General features: G+C 25.7%; 1 protein-coding gene and 1 long non-coding RNA gene across 2 annotated transcripts; one reads left to right on the forward strand and one right to left on the reverse strand.

Moving 5' to 3' along the window:
- Positions 1-6418: 6418 nt before the first annotated feature.
- LOC135145230 (uncharacterized) lies at positions 6419-7259 on the forward strand. The gene is made up of 4 exons (XR_010283376.1): positions 6419-6464; positions 6531-6598; positions 6916-7136; positions 7193-7259. It is a non-coding gene; the product is annotated as an uncharacterized LOC135145230 (long non-coding RNA).
- Positions 7260-10559: 3300 nt separating this feature from the next.
- Positions 10560-19022, reverse strand: LOC135145218 (diphthine methyl ester synthase-like). Its single transcript, XM_064077334.1, has 11 exons — positions 19007-19022; positions 18847-18945; positions 18604-18657; positions 18458-18548; positions 18341-18398; positions 18205-18285; positions 18031-18121; positions 17297-17362; positions 17171-17236; positions 13204-13335; positions 10560-10669 (listed from the first exon to the last, which is right to left on the reverse strand). The coding sequence occupies exons 1-11, from the start codon at positions 19020-19022 to the stop codon at positions 10560-10562; spliced, it is 864 nt and encodes a 287-aa protein (XP_063933404.1).
- Between the last annotated feature and the right edge of the window lie 1143 nt (positions 19023-20165).

Here is a 20165-nt window from a genome sequence, read left to right on the forward strand (position 1 = left end):
GATGTCGTACAGCACTACTTCCGTAGTTTAAAAATAATTGTAAGGCTTCCTTAAAAATGAAAAAGAAGACCGAACCCAAAGAAGTAAAACAGATTATATTATAAAAAAGCTGCTTTGTTTATAAAGATAGCATAACTGTAAATAGGATAAAGAAGCTGTATCTAGATAACTGTCCGAAATGGCTCTTTTTTACAAATATCACCAAGTTAATAAATAACTTATTTGTTAATGCATGAAATTTACAGTGAAAAACTTGGAAAGGTTAATTCTCATGACTATATCTTTTTGTTTAGTTAATGATGTTCCTGGGGCTCGATCGGGTCTTTAAAGAAAACACCGAATTTACGAGCTCTCAGCAGGGTGATAGTGTACACGGTAGCTTTAAGCTTGTGTTTAAGTAATCGCATATATATATACACTATTGTTCAACAATGTTTCCTTGTTTTAAATTTTAACGTAAAAATTTTATCACGCTTTAATTAATAACTGGTTTATATTGATCCTTATATATATATATATATAAGTTTAGATTAAAATCTATTTAATGTAGTTTGTAAGTGGAATTGCTTTGTTAAATATTTATCGCTTTTTAAAGTTTAAGATCGGAAAGGATTTTGCACGTTACCCCACTTCATGCAAAATTGTTTCAATCTATACGAAATTTTCATGATCACTCCCTCATAGGGGGTTTTTTTAAAGCGTTTGAGTCACTATAGAGGATAGATTACTTAGAGACCTAAATTTAATAAAGCGTAAACTTTCAAAAGATAAGGAAAATGATGTAAAATGTCCTAAGATCAAGGCAAGACTTATACTGAAATTGCTTGTGAATGTAGTGCCAGTAAGGCCACAGTATCCCGGCTCAAAGCTCAATAAGATCCACAACGTCCTTGCAGTGAACTTGGGCGTCCAAAGATCTCAGAAAATCGGGATGTAACTCGACTTGTACGACAAGTGATTGAGTGCAAATAAATCTGCACAAATAGCTTCAAAAATAGGGGGGAGGTGGGGGACCCACTATGATTTGGTCCTGTATAATATCTAAGTGACAGGGAGTACCACCGCAAGCACGTATACGGATGTCATTAAGTTTGACCTACCCAGAACAGGCGATTGGTACTGTCATGGTCTTGTTGGAATGGTTTTTCAGCTGGATAATGCCCCATGTAACACTGCACTATCGGTACGATCATGGCTCCAGTTAAGGTCATTCCAAGTGCTAGACTGGCCTTCGCAATCTCCTGATCTCATTCCCTTTGGGCATGCATGTGAATCTTGGAGAGAAAATTGGGATCATACGAATCAGCTCCTGCTAACTTGGACAAGCTTTAGACACGTGTACAATCAGAATGGAAAAATATAACACTGGATCAATGTTACAATCTGATTACCAGTATGCCAAAGAGGATACAAGCAATGATCCCGGTAATGTCTTTCCAATATTAACCAATTAAGATCAATTATTAACAAAATGTAGCTAGAACATAGAAGCTTACTGTGCATAAATTTTAAATAATCCGTTACGTTATTGAAAAGTATACTATATTAAATGAAAAAATGCAAAACATTGAAACAATTTTGCATGATGGTGTATGTATTAGAGTCCATCGCGCTGACGGCAATAGCGTGCGCAGGTCAGATTTCGTAGTTGCCCTCCATCTGTGTGTAATCGATTAGTGTGCTGACCAAGCCGATAGTAGTTGGCGATAAAACTGAGTCGAAAAACGTTACCCGGAGGTTCATTCTGGAGGTCTTCATTAACGCATCGTTGCGAACAAACCAAGGCGCGCCCGTCATAAGGCGTAGCTTGTTTTGTCACACTTGAAGCGAAGAGACTATTGCCGATGAGTTGTAGGCCAGGGTAGTAGACGCTTTTGTCATTATCAGTCGGATGCACAAAAAATATAAGCATGTCGTGCAGCGAGAGTTTGCTTCGAGCGCAAAGTAAAAGATAGGGTTTGAACAGCCGCCCTAACCTTTGCCGCGATATAGTTTACGTGCGGTCGTCACCTTATTGTCAAAGATGGCCACAGGTACTTCGCCTGAGGACATCAAGGAATTACCTTATTTCTAATGGTCAGCGGCGGTAGTGGTTTAGCGCGCTTCTTTGTGATAAAAGGTGTTGCTCTTTTCCGTATTAATAGTAATTTTTCTTACGACGACACCAGTTGGAAGCGTCGCTAGGTAGTACTGCAAATGCTGGCGCAATAGGGCAGATGACCTTGACGAGGAGTAAATCGCCGTGTCACCCGCATATAAGGCAATCCGCGTGTGGGGTCGTGAGGCGGTGGCACGTTGCGTAGGTAAATTGCAAAGAGTAAGGGTGTTAAAAGAGATCCTTGTGGGACTCCGGCTGTTAATGGTCTTAGAGGTGAGCGCGCATCGCCCACTCGTATATTAAAGACGTGACCGTCAAGGTAAGATTTGATCACGTTAAAAAAAATAGTAGGAAGGATAGGCGCGTAATTTGTAAAGCAAGCCCTCGTGCCAACCTCGGCCAAACCCTTTTTCTACAACAAAAAAGACTGCGCCAATTGGCTTCTTTAAATTGAAGGCACGGTCGCCCACTCTGTTAAGCGGCGGAGATGTTGGGCAGTGAAGGGTCCTTGTCCAAATACAAATTAGAACTTTGGCAGGGCGTGGCTTGCGTTAACAAATGCTTTCAAGAGGCGCAGTATGGCCGCCTCAGCTACTTTACCAACGGCTGACAAGAGGCTAATAGGCCTGTATTTGCTTGGAGTAGATGCTGGTCGTGGTGTCTTCGGGAGCATCACAACAGTTGCCGTCTTCCAGCGCAATGGGAAGGCGCCGAGAGCCATTGTAGAGATGATGAGGCAGCATAGGCATCCTACAGTCACCATTGGTATTTGCTTTAGTTTTACGTTGGCGATACCGTCGGGGCCAGGTACCTTTCGGCTAAGCTTTAATAATCTCTACGATTTCGACTAGAGTGATTGGCTCAAGCTGTCCCTCGGCATCAGCGAGGAGGTTTGATTCACAAAACACTTCATCAGCAACTAAATAATTGGCAACAGACACTGGGTAGCGAGGTAATCGTCAAAATTTGTCGCCTTGTCAGCATCATTTTCCGCCACAAAATTGCTTTTTCACATAGTAGGTAATGCTTTCTTATGAAATTCCAGAAAGAGACGCGATCGTCACAGTCATTTTCCGATATATTACAACTTTGTTTCCCACAATCGATTATGGTGCGCCAACAGCTCTTCCCCAATGCGCCGGTGTAGTCTATTAAGCGCTAATTTATCTTCGGGGCGTCGCGATATCGTGATCACTCGAATAAGCCGTCGTCGCTGCGGGCATAAGGGAATCAGTTCATCAGGTAAGCGGTTAGAGTGGAACTCAACTTCATGTGTTGTGGTGGCGGGCGTTTTAATGAAGACGGAAAATGTTGACAAGGTTATAAGGGCAACAGAGAATTGGACCCAGTCCTTCAAAGTTCTGGTATATGACCTCTGTAACTCCTTTTCGTAGTCCATCAAGCAGATGGCTGACGAGAGTTCGTAAAGAGCATCAATTACCGTTGAATATAAATATATTTCAAAACGGCGATAATACTTCTGTTATCCCTCTCTCGCCATGTGCATTGAGTACTGTGGTTTTAAGACACGCAGTCCGCGTCTGTCGGTGTAAGATTTCGATGATTCGACAGTTTAGGTTGTCGACACGGCTTTTCCAGGCGGGATGCATGCAGTTAAGGCCCCACATACGATAAGTGAGGGACGAGTTATGAAAAGGGCGTCAAAATCTGAGGCATGATGGGGGACTTGTAACCGACAAGGGCCCCTGGCTGGTTAAGTGATCGGGAACACCAACCACCCCTCAATGCTGGAGGACTGGCAAAGATATCATGCTGTGTTGAATGTTTCGTCTAACCAAATTAGCTGCGCCCATTGATCTTACCAAGGCGATCCTGGCGTTAGTCGAAAAGTTGCTGAGGTTGAATGGAACGTGGGGAAGGAGAGGAATTTCACTAATAGCAAACTGATCAATTCTTTCGCGTTGCATCAATTCCTGCAATTCTTGTTACCTGTGTAGAACGCCATCTGCATCAGAACAGAGGGATATGACGACGCACTTGTAGTCTAAAAACCACTGGAAACGGATTCTAAACTCTTTTCGTCTCTAATATTGTTGACAGGTTAGTTGTTAATATTGAAAGTTGTCGAAGTGTTGGTTGCCGTTGTTGGGAGGGGGCGTCTAAGGAGTTGTCCTTGTGGCCAAGCGAGCAGCATGAGAAATTGTCGGGGTTACACTAATAGGGTCTGTTTTTGAGGTGTTGGTAGAGCAGTTTAATTGGGTGGGGTAGGTCTTCGGGGATAATGTTTGCAGCCACGATAATTGACTGTGTCCGCTTCATTACAGTTAGCACAACTGACAAGACTTTCTCGCTCTTTTGTGCACTGTGCAGCCAAGTGGCCTCGCACATTTAACGTATCGGGGGGATGCAGAGCAGAAACATGCGCTGTGTCCAAATATCTGACAGCAATGGCACTGTCCTACTCGATTACTCTTTCAAAGCCCACCACCCTAACCTGAAGATAGAAAACCGTCTTTAATTCCAACAGCTTTTGTCGGTCACAAATCAGTATATGCACTAATACCAGCGATTGAGGTAGCTTCGTGCGTTCCCCATCGAGAGTGGTCCTCAGTGTGCATCCTGACCGCGAAGAGGGGCGGCATGCCTTGCTTACGTAAGGCTCCCTAGATGGTTTGGACGTCCAGATCGCAATAGACTCCAGGAAGAACAAACTTTAAAGGCTTGCCCTTTGGTTGTTAGTAGGTGAAATGAGTAGCGGGGTTCATCACGCATAAGCTTAGTGATAGCTCCGTGCTCATCTACTGTTGCTGGAAATATTTTAATTCCTTGACGGGCATCCCTAGACTTCGAGTATTGTTGGCGCCGTTGGTTGGCAGAAGTTTTACGAAGTGATTCCACTTTCGTTTTTCGCTGAGGACAACAGGCGGGATCTTACTGTTTCGCCTAAGAGGAGGCGCAGCCGCGGAAGGTGACTCAGAGTCGCTGGAGGTATTTCGAGTATTAGGAGAAGTATTGCCCATCTCTAACTCAAAGCTATCTTCGTGCCCTCTATGGCGCATATCTGTATCTTTTTTGCTATTGTTTAAAGTAGAGTTTTAGTGATAATACTAATTTTACTATTAAGGTAAATACAGTCATTAAGGATATTCGCTAAAGTATTATTACTAAATTCATTACTTTGACTACTATTTACTTTGTCTTTTGTATTATTATTACTATTATTACTAATGTAGTTGTTATTATTATCGTTATAATTCTTTTTTTGGCCTTAAAAGTATTTCCTTTACACTCTTCTAAGACTTCTTTCCAAGGATCGTCAAGAAATTGGAGGGTAGAGTAAGGATTAGCAATATTTACAATAGAAGAATTTTCTACAGGCTCTTTTCGTTGTTTAGTCTCGTTTTTAATAGGAGACGTTTTTTTCGAAATTTTGTAACTTCAATTTCACAGCCTGCAGTCCTTTATGAAGTTTCTCAATAGTAGCTAATAAATAAGCATTGTTCTTAGTAACTCGGCTTCCAGAAGGGAGGAGCCTATTTTGTCAAATAACGAACCAATCCTTACTTATGCAAGAACACGACAGTAGTACTCAGAGAGAAGAGCAGGGTCAATATCATATTCAATATGAAAAGCGTAAAAAGGTTTTATGTAAAAGAGAATAGCCATCAACCAAAAAGTGAGCTAACAAACAGGGTATATTAATTAAAAATAATATAAGCTTGTTAATGGTTTTTTGTTAAAAAAATATAATGGAAAAGAGCTGCACCGGTTTCAGAGGTATTTAACTTTTACAAAAGTCGTATATAAATTATTAATAACAAAAGTCCAAAGCTATCATTTGGCCATTAAAATAACAGCGCTATCAGTTACTCATAAGTAAATAAAACACTATTTGTGTTTTTTGGTTTTGCTTTGGAATTGCGCGTCAAAAAGTTATTAATAACGCGCTGATAAGAATATATATACCCGGAAAATCGCAAACTCGCATTTTTTTTTTTAAGATGCGGTTGTAAGTCAATATGGAAAGTTAAAAGAAATCAAAATAATTGCTTTAGCTGCAATTAATTAGAGTGTAGTATACGCATCTAACTTTGTGTGTAGATCCAAGTCTAAGCGTAGTGAAAGACAATAAACCTTTTTTTCTTTTACTTGTAGCGCGACTTTACAGTAAAAAGTTAAATAATAATTAATAGTAAATTACGAGCTATTGGTGCTAGCATTAAGAAACAAACTGTTCCTAGTATTTTTCGTTTGTCTTAACAAGCAGAGCAATGATATAAGGCCCTCTTTCCTAGTAAGTATAGAATATTTAAAAGATTTTTTTAATGTTTATTTTATGTTCATTTTTATAAGTCAAGCGCCCGCTCCACTTAGATATTACCTTTATCGGGGCCCCTACGGACTGGTGAGGGAGAAAAAAATTATTTCCCAGTAACTGCCATAAACTAATTTGCTATTACCTCATTGTTAGTTCCTGCTGGAATTTCCAGGAAGCATGGTTGTTAGGCTCCAATGATCTCCTTAGATCCTGCGGAAATTGTACTTGTTTTTTTACTGTATTCTTACTTATATTTATTTCTAATGGTATTGTAAAAAATTTATAATATTTATAAAAATTAACTTGAAAAAGATTATTGTACACTAAGTGAATATAACTAATACATGATAAAAGATATTTCATCACTCTATTTTTCTATATAGTGTATTTTATAAATTCACTTTTAAAATTCTTAAATATTAATATACTATTGAGGTTCTGACCACCGAATAATGGCTATTGTTATATAGCGTTTTGTTATTATTCGCCTCCACTTTTTTTTTTTTTTTTTTGTAAGGTTATTTTTCTGCTTTAACAGAGAGAATTAGCTCAAAGTTTAGATGAACAAATCGAAGGCGGTACTGTTACTAAACTTCAACCAAGCTGCTCGGAATTTGCAACTGAGATTTCTAATAGTAGCAAAAAGCCAGTGCATTGTGAAATTCCAAAGATCAACTATAACAGTTCTGTCCGGCAATTTTTAGACCAAACTGTGGTCCCTTTACTTTTAGATGGACTAACTTTAATTATTAAAGAAAAGTATGTTTCGTAAATCTTTAAGAAACTTTAATATGTTCTTAATTTTAATTTTTCAGACCGGAAAATCCAATAGAATTTTTGGGTCACTTCCTTATAGCTAATAAAGATTACAGACACACAAAATAAGTAAAATCAGTAAAAGCTTGTTAATAAAGAAATAATCAGAAGTTATCACAAATCTCTATTATTTTGGGCTTTCTTTTTAATGAAGTGGTATGAAAAGTGTTTAAACTTGTTACTAGCTATTAGTCGCCATCCTTGTTGGTAATAATTTTTTTAAACTTACATTGGTGATGACATGGAAAGTTATAGTATAATTTTAGAAGCTAATTATAAGAAATAACACTTTTTTTAAGGATTCGTGTTTAAAAGGTGCAAACTGTATTATTAAAATATTACTCGACCATTGCACTTTCCTTCAATTCTGCAAAAATTAAAGCAACTATTATTATTACTTTCAAAAAAAATTAGAAATAATATATGAAAATCTTTAGGAAAATTAAAAAAGTTGAAAGAAACGAATAATTTTGATAGCAAATACTTGACAAGTAAAACCACAGAAGAATTTTTTAAAAACATGGATTTACTATTTAAACAATATAAAGTTATGAAACTATAGTAATCTTAGCTCTTATGAGCAGCATCCTTCATGAATTTAAAGCTTTGCTATCTTTTTTTTTTGATAATTACAATTATCTGAGCTAGTAAGTGTTTTTAAAGTCTGTAGAAGAATCAATTTTTTTAAGTATGCTCACAATACGTTAAGTTTGTTACTATTTAATAATTTAAGCAGGGATGTAGTTAATTTAAAAATTAAAGATCATAAGATCATCTCGTATATAAGCTTTTATGGCCCTTCGTTAAAAGTCGTGCAGAACTAACTTGATCTCACAATCGTAATGCAAACAAAAAATTTCGCAAAAACCAAAGTGCGCTAGTTAAAAGTTAAAGAGAGATTGTTTTAAAAAAACTAAAATCTGTTAATTGCGAAGTAGAGAAATAGGATCGTGCCATAAAGAAAGAGTAACTAAATAACGTCTTAACAAATGTTTTGTATATATAAAGTCTCCTTAATCGACTTTTTTGCCTCCAAATAAATTTCGGACAAGTTGTAATTTAGATTTTCTTTTTTTTTAACTAGAAGCCCAACGGAGAGCTTCCAATATAGTCAAAAGTCCATTGCAATTTTTGAGAAAAGCAACTCAAGTCAATTAATAGGAGTAACAGTAAATTTTATTCAGTAACTAATTTTAAAACGTTTAAAATAGAATTACACATAATTGATAGACAAAGTCACTGAATTTAAATTACGAAAAGTGCCGGCATGCTACGCGTATAATACCGAGAAAACTCTTGCAGGGCAACGAATATTTTACAGAAATATAACAGAAAATAATAAAAATGACAGTAAAGAGATTTGAGGAGCTCCGGGTGTTGAAATATGGGAGAATGTTAAAGTATTTTTTTTTATAAAATCACCACTTAAGATATTAATATCATAAAATAATTTTTCTGAAAATACAAAGGGCATAATCATTATGAAAAATAACGATATAAAAATTTAAAAAAAAAATTTGAAAAAGTGAATATAATTATAAATTTTAAATTTTTTTATTATATAGATGATCTCTATATGAGAAAAGAATGCAAAACCAGAATTTATCAAGGGCTCCTTTAGTGTATAAAAAAACCACGGGTAACACTATCCTCAATACGATTCATAAAATTTGTATTGTCCTTTTTAAAACTCAATAAGTATTGTAGATTTCACAGAATTCTATAATCTGGAAAGTTTTCAACTTCTATAATTTTGTATAGTTTTAAAAAAGATAAACTAATAGGTTAATATAATCAAAGATCTTCACAATCCTCAAATCCTGTAGGATGTCCTTTTTAAAAACCGCTAAGTTTTGTAGATTTCCACAGAATTTTACATTCAGTAAAATTTTTCAGCTTCTGTAATTTTGTTCAGATAAAAATAAGTTAATAGGTTAATAAATTTTCGCGTAACTCCCGTAAAAGTTAGCTTTTAGTATGAAAAACCAATTTTGGTTATTATTATTGTTAAATAATAGTATTTAGGTTTGAAAGATAAAAAATTGCAACCGAAGAAACATTCTTCAGTATCAAGTTCGTTATATCATCATGACTCAAACTTTTTTTGTTTTTTATGTGATCATTTCAAGATTGAAGCAGATTCTACTCTGTGGTAGAAACTCATTGCAATTTTGTAGCAAGAGAAACTCGATGTAAAAAAAACCTTGTTCATTATCATTAAGAAACGCAGGAAAAAATTCATATGTCGAGTTTTTCTTATTTGGTATAAATGGTTCCTCCATTTTTAAGAAGAGAAACACAACTGATAGTTATGCAAAGTTTATTGGATTAGTCAGTTACTATAGTACTCGTTTTTCTTTAACTTAATTTAATAATTACTTTCATTAATATTTTCATTTACATTTTCTATTATATAAAAAAAACTTTCTTTGTGTTATACGCTATCACTACTAAATCCTATTTTATATATGAAAATATACATTTTTATAATAATACTTTTGTCGCGCGGGAAAACACACTTTTTACTTCTGTTTTTTACTATTGAAATCTTCAATAATAATGAAAACTGTAAAAGTAAATAGTCACGAATCTCGCAAATTTCAATCTACCTTTTAAATTTCCCCCCCCCCCCTCCTGATTAACTATAAAATATTACCGTATACTGCCTACAATATATTTAGTTCACGAATTTTCGGGATCATAAAAATTATCAGTAAAAATAATAAATCTTAATTATATTTATAATCAATTTATAAATAAAAATCCAATATTCATTAATTTTTGTTTCAATAATATCTTAGAAGTGGACCCTGATAATTACTAACAACAAAATCAATTCAACTTATATAATAATCACTTTTTATAAAAAAATTTAAGCGGTTTTTAAAATGGTCACAATTAAATTTTTCAAGCGAGTCATTCTAATAGCCAGTAAAAAGGGTAATCCTAACTTTGATCTTTTCTTCATAAACTTTCAATTTCAATGTTGTTGCAGTATAAAAAGGATTTTATCGATTATAAGTAAAAAGATTATTTATTAATTCCCTTTTAATCTAAAAGAGAATCATTTTTTTTAATAATTCATAGTCACGAACGATTCCAGATTAAATAATTAATATTTTTTTAACTTAACATTTTCATAAAATTTCAAATTTTTAAAAATTCGAAAATTTTAACAAATATAATATCAACCGGTAAAAAATTATATAATTTCATAAAGTTAAGAAATCGTTAAAAAAAATTACTTATTCCCTAATAATAATTTATATAATATAATCTTATTACAATATTATTTAAAATGTAAATCCAATAAAACTATTACAAAAATATAACAAAGTAAATCTCAAATTTTATTAAAAATTTAATTTAATGTAGAAAATTTTTAATTCGATCTTTTCTTAAAGCTTCAATCTTCCTTAAAGTTGCTTCAGTTGCAAAATACTTCAACATTTCGAGTTCATTCTCGTTAAGAACTCCTAATAAGTAGAAAAAATAATTCCTATTTATATATTATTTTATTATTATTTAAGTCAACTTTTATTACTTTTAAATATTTACTTTACTATAATATTCCATTTATATAATAATAAGGATAAGATAAATTTCCAAATAAAAATTATAAAAATGTGATTTTTTTATTTTTACTTTATACAAAAATGAAAAAATTTTAAAAAAAATTTCTTAAAAAATTTAAAATGGACAATTTTTTATTTTATTTATTTAATTCGCTGTATTAAATTTATTTTAATAATAAAAAATAAATTTATATTTATTCTTATTTTTGATAAAAAATTAAAAAAATTGTTTTAGAAAATTCATTTTAAAATTAGGAAATAAAAAAAATAAATTTCCTAATTAATATTTTTAATTTTATTTGATCCGCGTATTTTTACTAATAATAGTTTTTTACTAGAATTTTTCATTTATGTAATCAAATAATCAAAAAATGAAAAAAAAAGTTTTAAAAAGTTTTTTACTATAAAACTTTCCTAAAAGGAAATTACAAAAAAAAAATATTTTTCAAACAAAAATTTAAAATTGTAATATTTTTTCATATTTACATAATCCGCTTTAACTTTTAAAGTTTTTTTAATAGAAATATTATACTTAAAGTTAGAAAATTAAAAAAATTAATTTTCCAAAAATAAATAAAATTGTAATTTCTAGTTTATTTAATCCTTTTTAACTTACAAAAATTTTCTTTTACAAAATTTATTTATTTATATAAAAATAACAAAAAATAAATTTCCATTAGAAAAAAATTAAAATAGTAATTTTTTAGTGTTACTTTAATTAAAAAATGAAAAAAATTAGTTTTAAAAAAAAATTTTTACTAAAGAAATTTAATTTTATTTAAAAGAGCTTTTACTTTTAAAAAGATTTTTGACTTTAAAAAAAAATTTTAAAATTGAAAAATTTCTTTAAACTGTTTTCATTAAAAAAAAGTTTTTTAATAATAATAATAAACATAATAAATAATAAATGCTTTCAAAAATTTATAATAATTAATTTCAATTCTGCTATAATTATAATAATAATTAGTAAATGAAAAAAAAAAGTTATATTATAATAATTACTGTAAAAAGTCAATTTAAAAAAAAGTATAAATAGTAAAATATAAGAATAAATGAATTTTTATAATAAATAAATAAATAAATAAATAATAAACTAAAATAATGAATTATAATAAATAGTAGTTATAAAAAAATTATAAAGTTTTACTAATAGAATAATTTTAATAAATAGTTAAAAAAAATTTATAATTATAAGTATAAAGAGTCAATGTAATAATAATAAAATTTTATAATAAAATATAATAATAATAAAAAATGATAATGATTAATAAGAGCTTAAAAAAAAATAAATAAAAGTTTTTTTTATTATAATAGTTATCATAAAAAGTTTAAAGAAAATAACAATTAAAAAATTAAAATTTAATAATAAAAGTTTTATAATAAATAACAATAATCATAAATAATAAACGTTCTAGTATAAAATTTATAATAACAAAATAAATTTCTTTGATAACCTTAATTATAATAATAATAATAAACAATAGTAGTAATAATATTAGTAATAATTTAATTTATAAAATTATAATAATAATAAATAAAAAAAGTATTAAAATTTTATATTTCTTTTACTTTTTAGGACAATAAATTTTTAAAAGTTAGAAAAAAATTAAAAATGTATTAATATTTATAATAACTTTTACTTTTTTATTTATAAATACACTTATTTTTTTATAATAGTTAAAATTTTTTATTAATAATTTTACTTTTTACTTTAAAATTTTAATTATTTTTAAAATAGTTCTAAAATTTTATAAATAATTTTGCTTTTTACTCTAAAAATTTAAGTATTTTTTAAAATAGTAACAAAATTTAATAAATAATTTTTCAAATAGTAATAATATATAATAAAAATGTTTGCCTTTTTTAATAAATTATTTAAAGAATTATAATTTTATAATAACTTTTAAAAAAATGAAATTTTTTTATAATTATATTTTGTATTCACTAACTTTTTATAAAAATTTAATTATTATTTAAAAATATATTAAATTTTTATATAAATATTTACTTTTCAATTTATAAATTTAATTATATTTAATAAAAACTTTTATAAACTTAAATATTTTCAATATTTTTTATAAAAGTATTAAAATTTCATATAAACTTTTACTTTCAAATTATAAATTTAATCATAATTAATAAAAATTTTTTATAATTTATATAGTTTTTAAAAAAAAAAGTGTTATAATTTTATAATAACTTTTTTACTTTAAATTTACTTTAAATTATTTTTTAATAAATAATTCTTACTGATTTATATATAGTTTAAAAAAGTATTATAATTTTATAATAACTTTTACTTTTCCACTTATAAATTTGATGATATTTAAAAATAACTTTTAATAATTTGAATATTTTAGAAAATAGTATTAAAATTTAATAAAAACTTTTATTTTCAATTTACTTTAATTATTTCTAAAAAATAAAAAAAAAACCAGTAATCAAAAGCGAATGCAAAGGAGATCCGAAGTCGATCGTTTTCAGTTCGCCAAGCGAAGCAAAAATAATCTGTTCAGAGTCACTTTGAAGGCGCGCAACGCCGACGCATAAAGTCTCTTCATCGTAAACTTTTTTATAATATTAATAATTTCTATATAAACTTTAGTATTTATTATTTATTCATAACGTTTAAAATTTTAATATCATTTATAAAAAGTCTCCTCCTCGTAAACTTTTTTATAATAAAAAAATAAATTTATATAAACTCAATAATTTTATATTTATTAATATTATTCTTATAAAAATTTCTAATATATTTTTATTATTATTATTTTATTATAACTTCATTACGAATAAGTAGAAATATAAAGTAACTTAATAATTTTTTTTAAAAATTTTAAAAAAATAATTAGAAAAGCATTCATTGATATTGAAATAAAAAAATTTATTAGTTTATTATTTTATGAATTTTTAATTTTATTAGTAAAAGTATATTAATAAAAATTTAATAGTTGTATAACATATAATTTAGTAGTTGTATAGAAAATAATAATAATGATAATTCAAAAAAAATATTTTAAAAAGTAAAAATTTTAAAAAAAGGAAATTATTATAATTTTTAAAAATTTAAATAAAGTAAAAATGTTAAAATTTATAGTAAAAATAATAAAAACGTAATAATTATAATACATAAGAAATTAATATAAAAAATTTAAAATTCATTTAAAAAAATAACAAAAGCGTAATAATTACAATTCAAAAGAAATTAAATATAATAAAGTAAATATTATAAATTTATATCGAAAAAAAATAAAATCGTAATAAATATAATTCAAAAAAAAAAAAATTAAATTTATCAACATTTAATAAAAAAGGAAAAATTTAGAATTTGTATAGATATAATGAAAATGTTAATTTTTTCAAAAGATAACTAAATTGTAATAAAAAAAAATTCAAATTATAAAAATTATATAAAAAGTATAATAAAACAATAATAATTGTAAACAGAAAGAAAAATTATTATTACATAAATAAATCATTAAAAAATTTAAAATTTATTTAAAAATAAAATTCAATCGTAAGAATAATTATAAACCAAAACAACTTAAATAAAAAATAGTATTGCTATATAAATAAATCAAATAAAAATTTAAAATTTAAATAAAAATATAAATTAAATAATAATAATTAAAAACCGAAAAAATATAAAAATTGAATAAAAATAAATAAACCTATAAAATTGAAATTTATATAAAAATATAAAGTAAACCGCAATAATTATTGTAACTAGAAAAAAAATTAATAGTAAAAATAAATTCAAATTTAATAAAGTAATGAAAATTAGAAATTTATAAAAAAAATATATTTTAATAATAATTATAATAGAAAAAATTAAATTTATATGTAAAATCGAAAAATAACAATAAAAATTTAAAATTTATATGGAAACAAAAAAAATTGTAATAATTATATTTAAATAAAATTAATTTTAGTATATAATGGTATTAAATAAATGTATAAAAGTTAATAAATTTATATTAAAAATATTATAAAACCGTAATATAATAATTTATAATCCAAAAAAAAAAATTAAATTTAAAAATAAATTATTAATAAATAAATAAATTAATAAAAAATAAATATTCATATAAATATAAATTATATCTTCAAAAAATTAAATTTAAACAATAACTATTAAATAACAATAAAAATTTAACATTTATATAAAAAAAATAAATTATATAAAAAAAATTAAATAGAAAAATGTAATATAACCGTTATAATTATAATTCAAAAAAATAAGTTTATATAAAAGTTATTAAATAAAAAATAAAATAAAAAGGTAATAATAATTTAACCCAAAAAAAATAATATTTATAATAAAATTAAAATATATAAATCAATAAAAATTAGAAATTTATATAAAAACTATAATAAAACCGTTATAATAATTGCATTTCAAATAAATTACAAAAACTTTATTATACAAAAACAGTAATAATAGTTATAAAAAAAAATATGTAAAGAAATTATTAGATAAACTAATAAAATATAATACACAAATTATATCGTAAATAAATATAATATGAAGAGTTATAATTAATAAGTAAATTATAAATGTATTAAAAAATTTATATGTAAAAATTTAATAAGTGATCCAAAAATTAAGAGTTATTAAATATTATTTATAAATAAATTAATATAAAATTTTAATATTTACATTAAAAAATAAAATAAAACGGAAATAATAATTATAATCCAATTAAAAATTTATTATTAAAAGTCAAAAATAATAAAACGGTTATCATAATTATAATCCCAATAATATTTAATTACATCGAGAAAAAATAAAATTTGAAAATATCATTAATAAATAAATTATAAAAATATTAAAAAATATTTATTATAATAAAAATTAATAAATAAAATATTAAAAATTTAAAATTTTTTAAGAAAATATAATAAAACGGTAATAATTATAATCCAAAAAAATTTTAAAAAATTGTTATTAAATAAATTAATTATAAATTATAATTTATACAAAACATAAGATAAAAAGTATTATAATGAAAAAAAATTATATTTCTAAATATAAACAAAATTAAATAAATTAATAAGAATTTGAAAATATATATAAAAATATAAATTAACTCGTGATAAAAAATATACAAAAAAATTAAATTTAAAAAAAATTATTAATTAATATTATTTAAAGATACAAATAAATATTTTTCTCTATAAAAACAAAAATAAAATTTTTTTTTATAAGGAAAAATGCATGCGCTAATAAACTTTTATAAAAAAAATAAAAATAAAATAATAATTATATTATTTAAAAAAAGGGGTAAACGCTTAACCTTAACAGTTCAACGAAAAAAAAAAATTAAATATTTAAAAAAATAATATATTTATTAAAAAGTTTTACACTCTAGTTATTATTATTATGTATATATAAATTTATTATTTGTATGTAAAAGTTATTATTATGTTTTAAAGTATTATCATAACTTTATTATATTATGATACTTTTGTATTTCTTATCGCAGCGAGAAAGTTGACAAGAAAATTATAAAAGATTGCTGTTAGGACACTCTTAACTCCGCAGTGGATTCCTAAAGTCTTAAGTGCGCCGTACTATATGTATTTTTTTTCATTGTAAACTTTCCTGCGGCATTGAAACTGTCTATATTCACTGGTTTATATTGGTTATTTAATAGCGTAATAGTTCAAGTAAATTATTTTTATTAGTCACGCAGGCTATCGATATTGTGACCAAAGGCAGCTTCTCTAAAACGTGCTTAGTATGAAAGTTTAGACGTCTTAAGTACATTATAATTAAAAATATAATTTAAAAATTTTTTTTTTACTAAAATATAAAATAATTAAATCATCTCCAATACATTTAAATCCAATAAAATTAAAAAAATATAGTTTATAAAGTTTACTTAAAAAAATCAGCAGCGCAAAAGTAAAAAAAATTTTTTTTATTGAAAATAAAATTAAAAAAAATAAAAATTTATTTTAAAGAAAAATCTTAAAATTTAAAAACTTTATTCAAAAAAAAATCTAAAGAAATTTTTAAAAAATTTAAAAAGTAAATAAAATAAAAAAATAGAGGCGCAACGCTCTTAAAATTTTTCAAAATAATTAAAAATGAAATAAATTTTTAAAAATTTATATTTTACAAAAAAACTAAAGTCCACTTCATATAAGTTGAGAAAAATCTTTTTTCCACCAAAAAAGTAAAAATATTAACAAAAATTTTAAGTTAAAATTAAAAAAACTAAAAGTCCAAAAAAAAATTAAAATAAACTTTTTCCACCAACAAAGTAAAAATATTAAAGAAATTAAGTCAAAATAACTAAAAGTTCACTCAAAAAAAATATCTTTTGTCCACCAGGAATTTAAAATTTTAAAAAAAAATTTAAATTAAATTATAAAATTCTAAAGCAAAGAGTTCACCGTTTTCCTTACGCGCGGCCTCCACAAAAAGCAGCTGCTCAATACATTCTGAAATTTTCATAAATCCTTAAAAAATTAAATTAAAATAGGCTCGCTGACTACAGCTGACGCGCTTAAATACTATACGAGGTGGCTCAAAAATGACGCGATTTCTCAAGAGATTCTCAACACTTTGCTCTTTTACCTTAAGATCTACAAAAAATAATTAATTAAAAAAAATTGTTACGTACTTTATAATCAAAAAAAAATGAAAATAAACAATCAAAATGTAAATAAAATAACTAAATAGAGAATATAATGTTGTGTTTAATTTAAGATCAAAAAAATTAAAAAAAAAAAAAACAAAAAGAAAATTAATTACTTCGATATTATAAAATTTTATAAATATTAAAAAATAAAAATTTATGCAACAAAAACGAAATAGTGTTGGCCTTAACATCTACAAAAAGATTTTATAAAAAATAAAAGAATGTAAATATAATTTTTATTGAATCCACAAAAAAAAAGTTAAAAAAAAAAGTTAAGCCACAATAAACAAAATAGTGTTTTATCTATTTAAAGAAAATTTTGAATAAAAATGAAAAACAAAAATTTAAATAATTTTATTTTTAGATCAAAGAAAAAAATTTTAAAAAATTAAGAAATATAGTATTAAGGTAAATTTATTTTAAGATTTATCAAAAAAAATTTAAAAAAAAATAATATAAAAATAAATTAATTTTTTTTAAAATGTACAAATTTAAATAACAGAAAATAAAATAAAATCCTTTTTAGATCTCCAAAAGTATGAAAATAAAATTTAAAAAAAAAATAAAAAGTGCATTACACAAAGTTCTAGTGAAAAAATTAAATCCAAAAACCTAATAAGCATAAAGTATGCAGGCCAGCAGCACGATTAGCTTTAAGCTTATCATAAAAAGAATCTGGCTTCCACGTTTCAGTGAAAAAAACCTAAAAATAAAAATAAATTTATAAAAAAATTAAAAATATATATATATATATAAAATTAGAGTGTACATCGCCACTGCGAATACCATTGAAATAATTTCTCCAAATCTATAAAGTTGCAGGCCCGTACAACCAACAGCGTTGATTATCGAGGCATTGTGAATAATCTTCATAATTAAAAAAAAATTTTCTTATATAAAAAATTAAAAGTAAAAATTATACTTTCACGGGAATTTTTTTTTCTTTAGCGCGGATCCAAAGATCGGTATGGGTGGTGGCCCTGAAGAAAATTAAAACCGATCACTATTTTAAATATTAAATTTTTTAAAATAATAATACCCAAAAGGATCTCCAACCACTAGAAATGCAATATTTTTTTCATTCGCATCTTCTAAAATTTGATCGGAATCTTGTTCAACAAGGGTACGATCTAAAAAGAAATTATAAAAAAAAATTTGTTGTTGGAATAAAATGGAAAAAATAACCTGCAAGTATAATTTTTTTCCCAGTAAATTCCTCTAATGATTCATTTTGAACCCCTAAAAAAAATAAAAAGTAAAATTTAAAAAATATTTGAGATGATCTAATAAATAAATCAACACAATATATAGAATAATATTAAAAAAAATAAATATATAAAAGTACTTTTTAACTAGATACTTGTTGCTTATTATTATTTTTTAACAATTATAGATTATTTTTATATATATTTAAAGACTAGTTAAAACCGAGAATACTGGTGTAGGTTTCTAAATAGACCCGATCACAACTTTTTACTAATTCTAACCCTCTAACAGTAATATCTTTTACAGAAGATAGTCCAAGTCCTTAAAAAAATAAAAAGATATATATTTTTCTAATATAATTTATAAAATAATAAAAAAAAACCAATAAAGTAAAGCATTATTATTTATAAATCTAAAAATTGAAACAAAAAAAGTTTCTGCCTGATATATTTAAAGTGGATTATGTCACGTGTAACATTATTTTTATATAAGAAACCATTGCTTACCGAGAAAAGCAATTTTCAGAAAGAATACTGTTTAGGTAAATTTATTCTTCTTTATAGTTTTTAGATTATTTTTGTTTGATATTTTTTTGTCGTAAGGAAGTAAACTTATAACTCATAGATAACTTTGGTACAAAACAAGTTACTGTTATTTCATGTAAAGCTATACTATATTCATTACTATAATTTTTTTTACTGCAATGGGATTTAGTAAGCTTGTTTACAGCTATTTATACACAAAAAAAAAAACTCATTTCTAACAGAGAAAAATATTATACTTCAGAAAGAAAAAAAAATTATTATGAAAGGGTTTTTTATATATATAACTACATTTCTTATTTTATAGTGTTTAGTTTACTTTTATTGCCTTTTTTGGTCACAAGAAAGTAAGCTAACTTTTTATAAATAACTTTTGTAATGCGTAGAGCATTAAACAAGCTACTATAACTGTTTCAAGTCTGGCTGAATTTGGTTATTAAAAGTTTCTATTGCAAAGGGCTTATAAACAAACTTGTTTACGACTTTATATAAATTTGTAACGCTTATGCCATCTAACTAGATATTCCTTGTAAAGCTGAGTAGGATTATTATAAGTTTTATACAACAAAAAACCTATAAAAGAGTTTGTATATACGGCCTCTAATTTATTATTTTTTTTTAGTATCCTATAAATTATTTAAATAAAACTTTACAACAAAAAACCTATAAAAGAGTTTGTATATACGACCTCTAATTTATTTTTTTTTTTTTAGTATCCTATAAATTATTTAAATAAAACTTTACAACAAAAAACCTATAAAAGAGTTTGTATATACGACCTCTAATTTATTATTTTTTTTTTTAGTATCCTATAAATTATTTAAATAAAACTTTAAATTGCTTTTTCTTGGAGAGAAGTTAGCCTATTCTAATTATGACATGTTTATTTAGTATATCTTTATTATACATATACTTTTGAAGAGCAAAAAAAAGAGTTTTAGTTAAAAAGAATATAACTCTTGCCCGTTTTTATTAAAAGCTGGCCTGTCACTGCATGAA

The sequence above is a fragment of the Zophobas morio genome, unplaced genomic scaffold, assembly GCF_036711695.1.
Source record: "Zophobas morio isolate AGI-343-1 ecotype UQ-CSIRO unplaced genomic scaffold, CSIRO_AGI_Zmor_V1 ptg000133l, whole genome shotgun sequence".
In the NCBI taxonomy this organism is placed as follows: Eukaryota; Metazoa; Arthropoda; class Insecta; order Coleoptera; family Tenebrionidae; genus Zophobas; species Zophobas morio.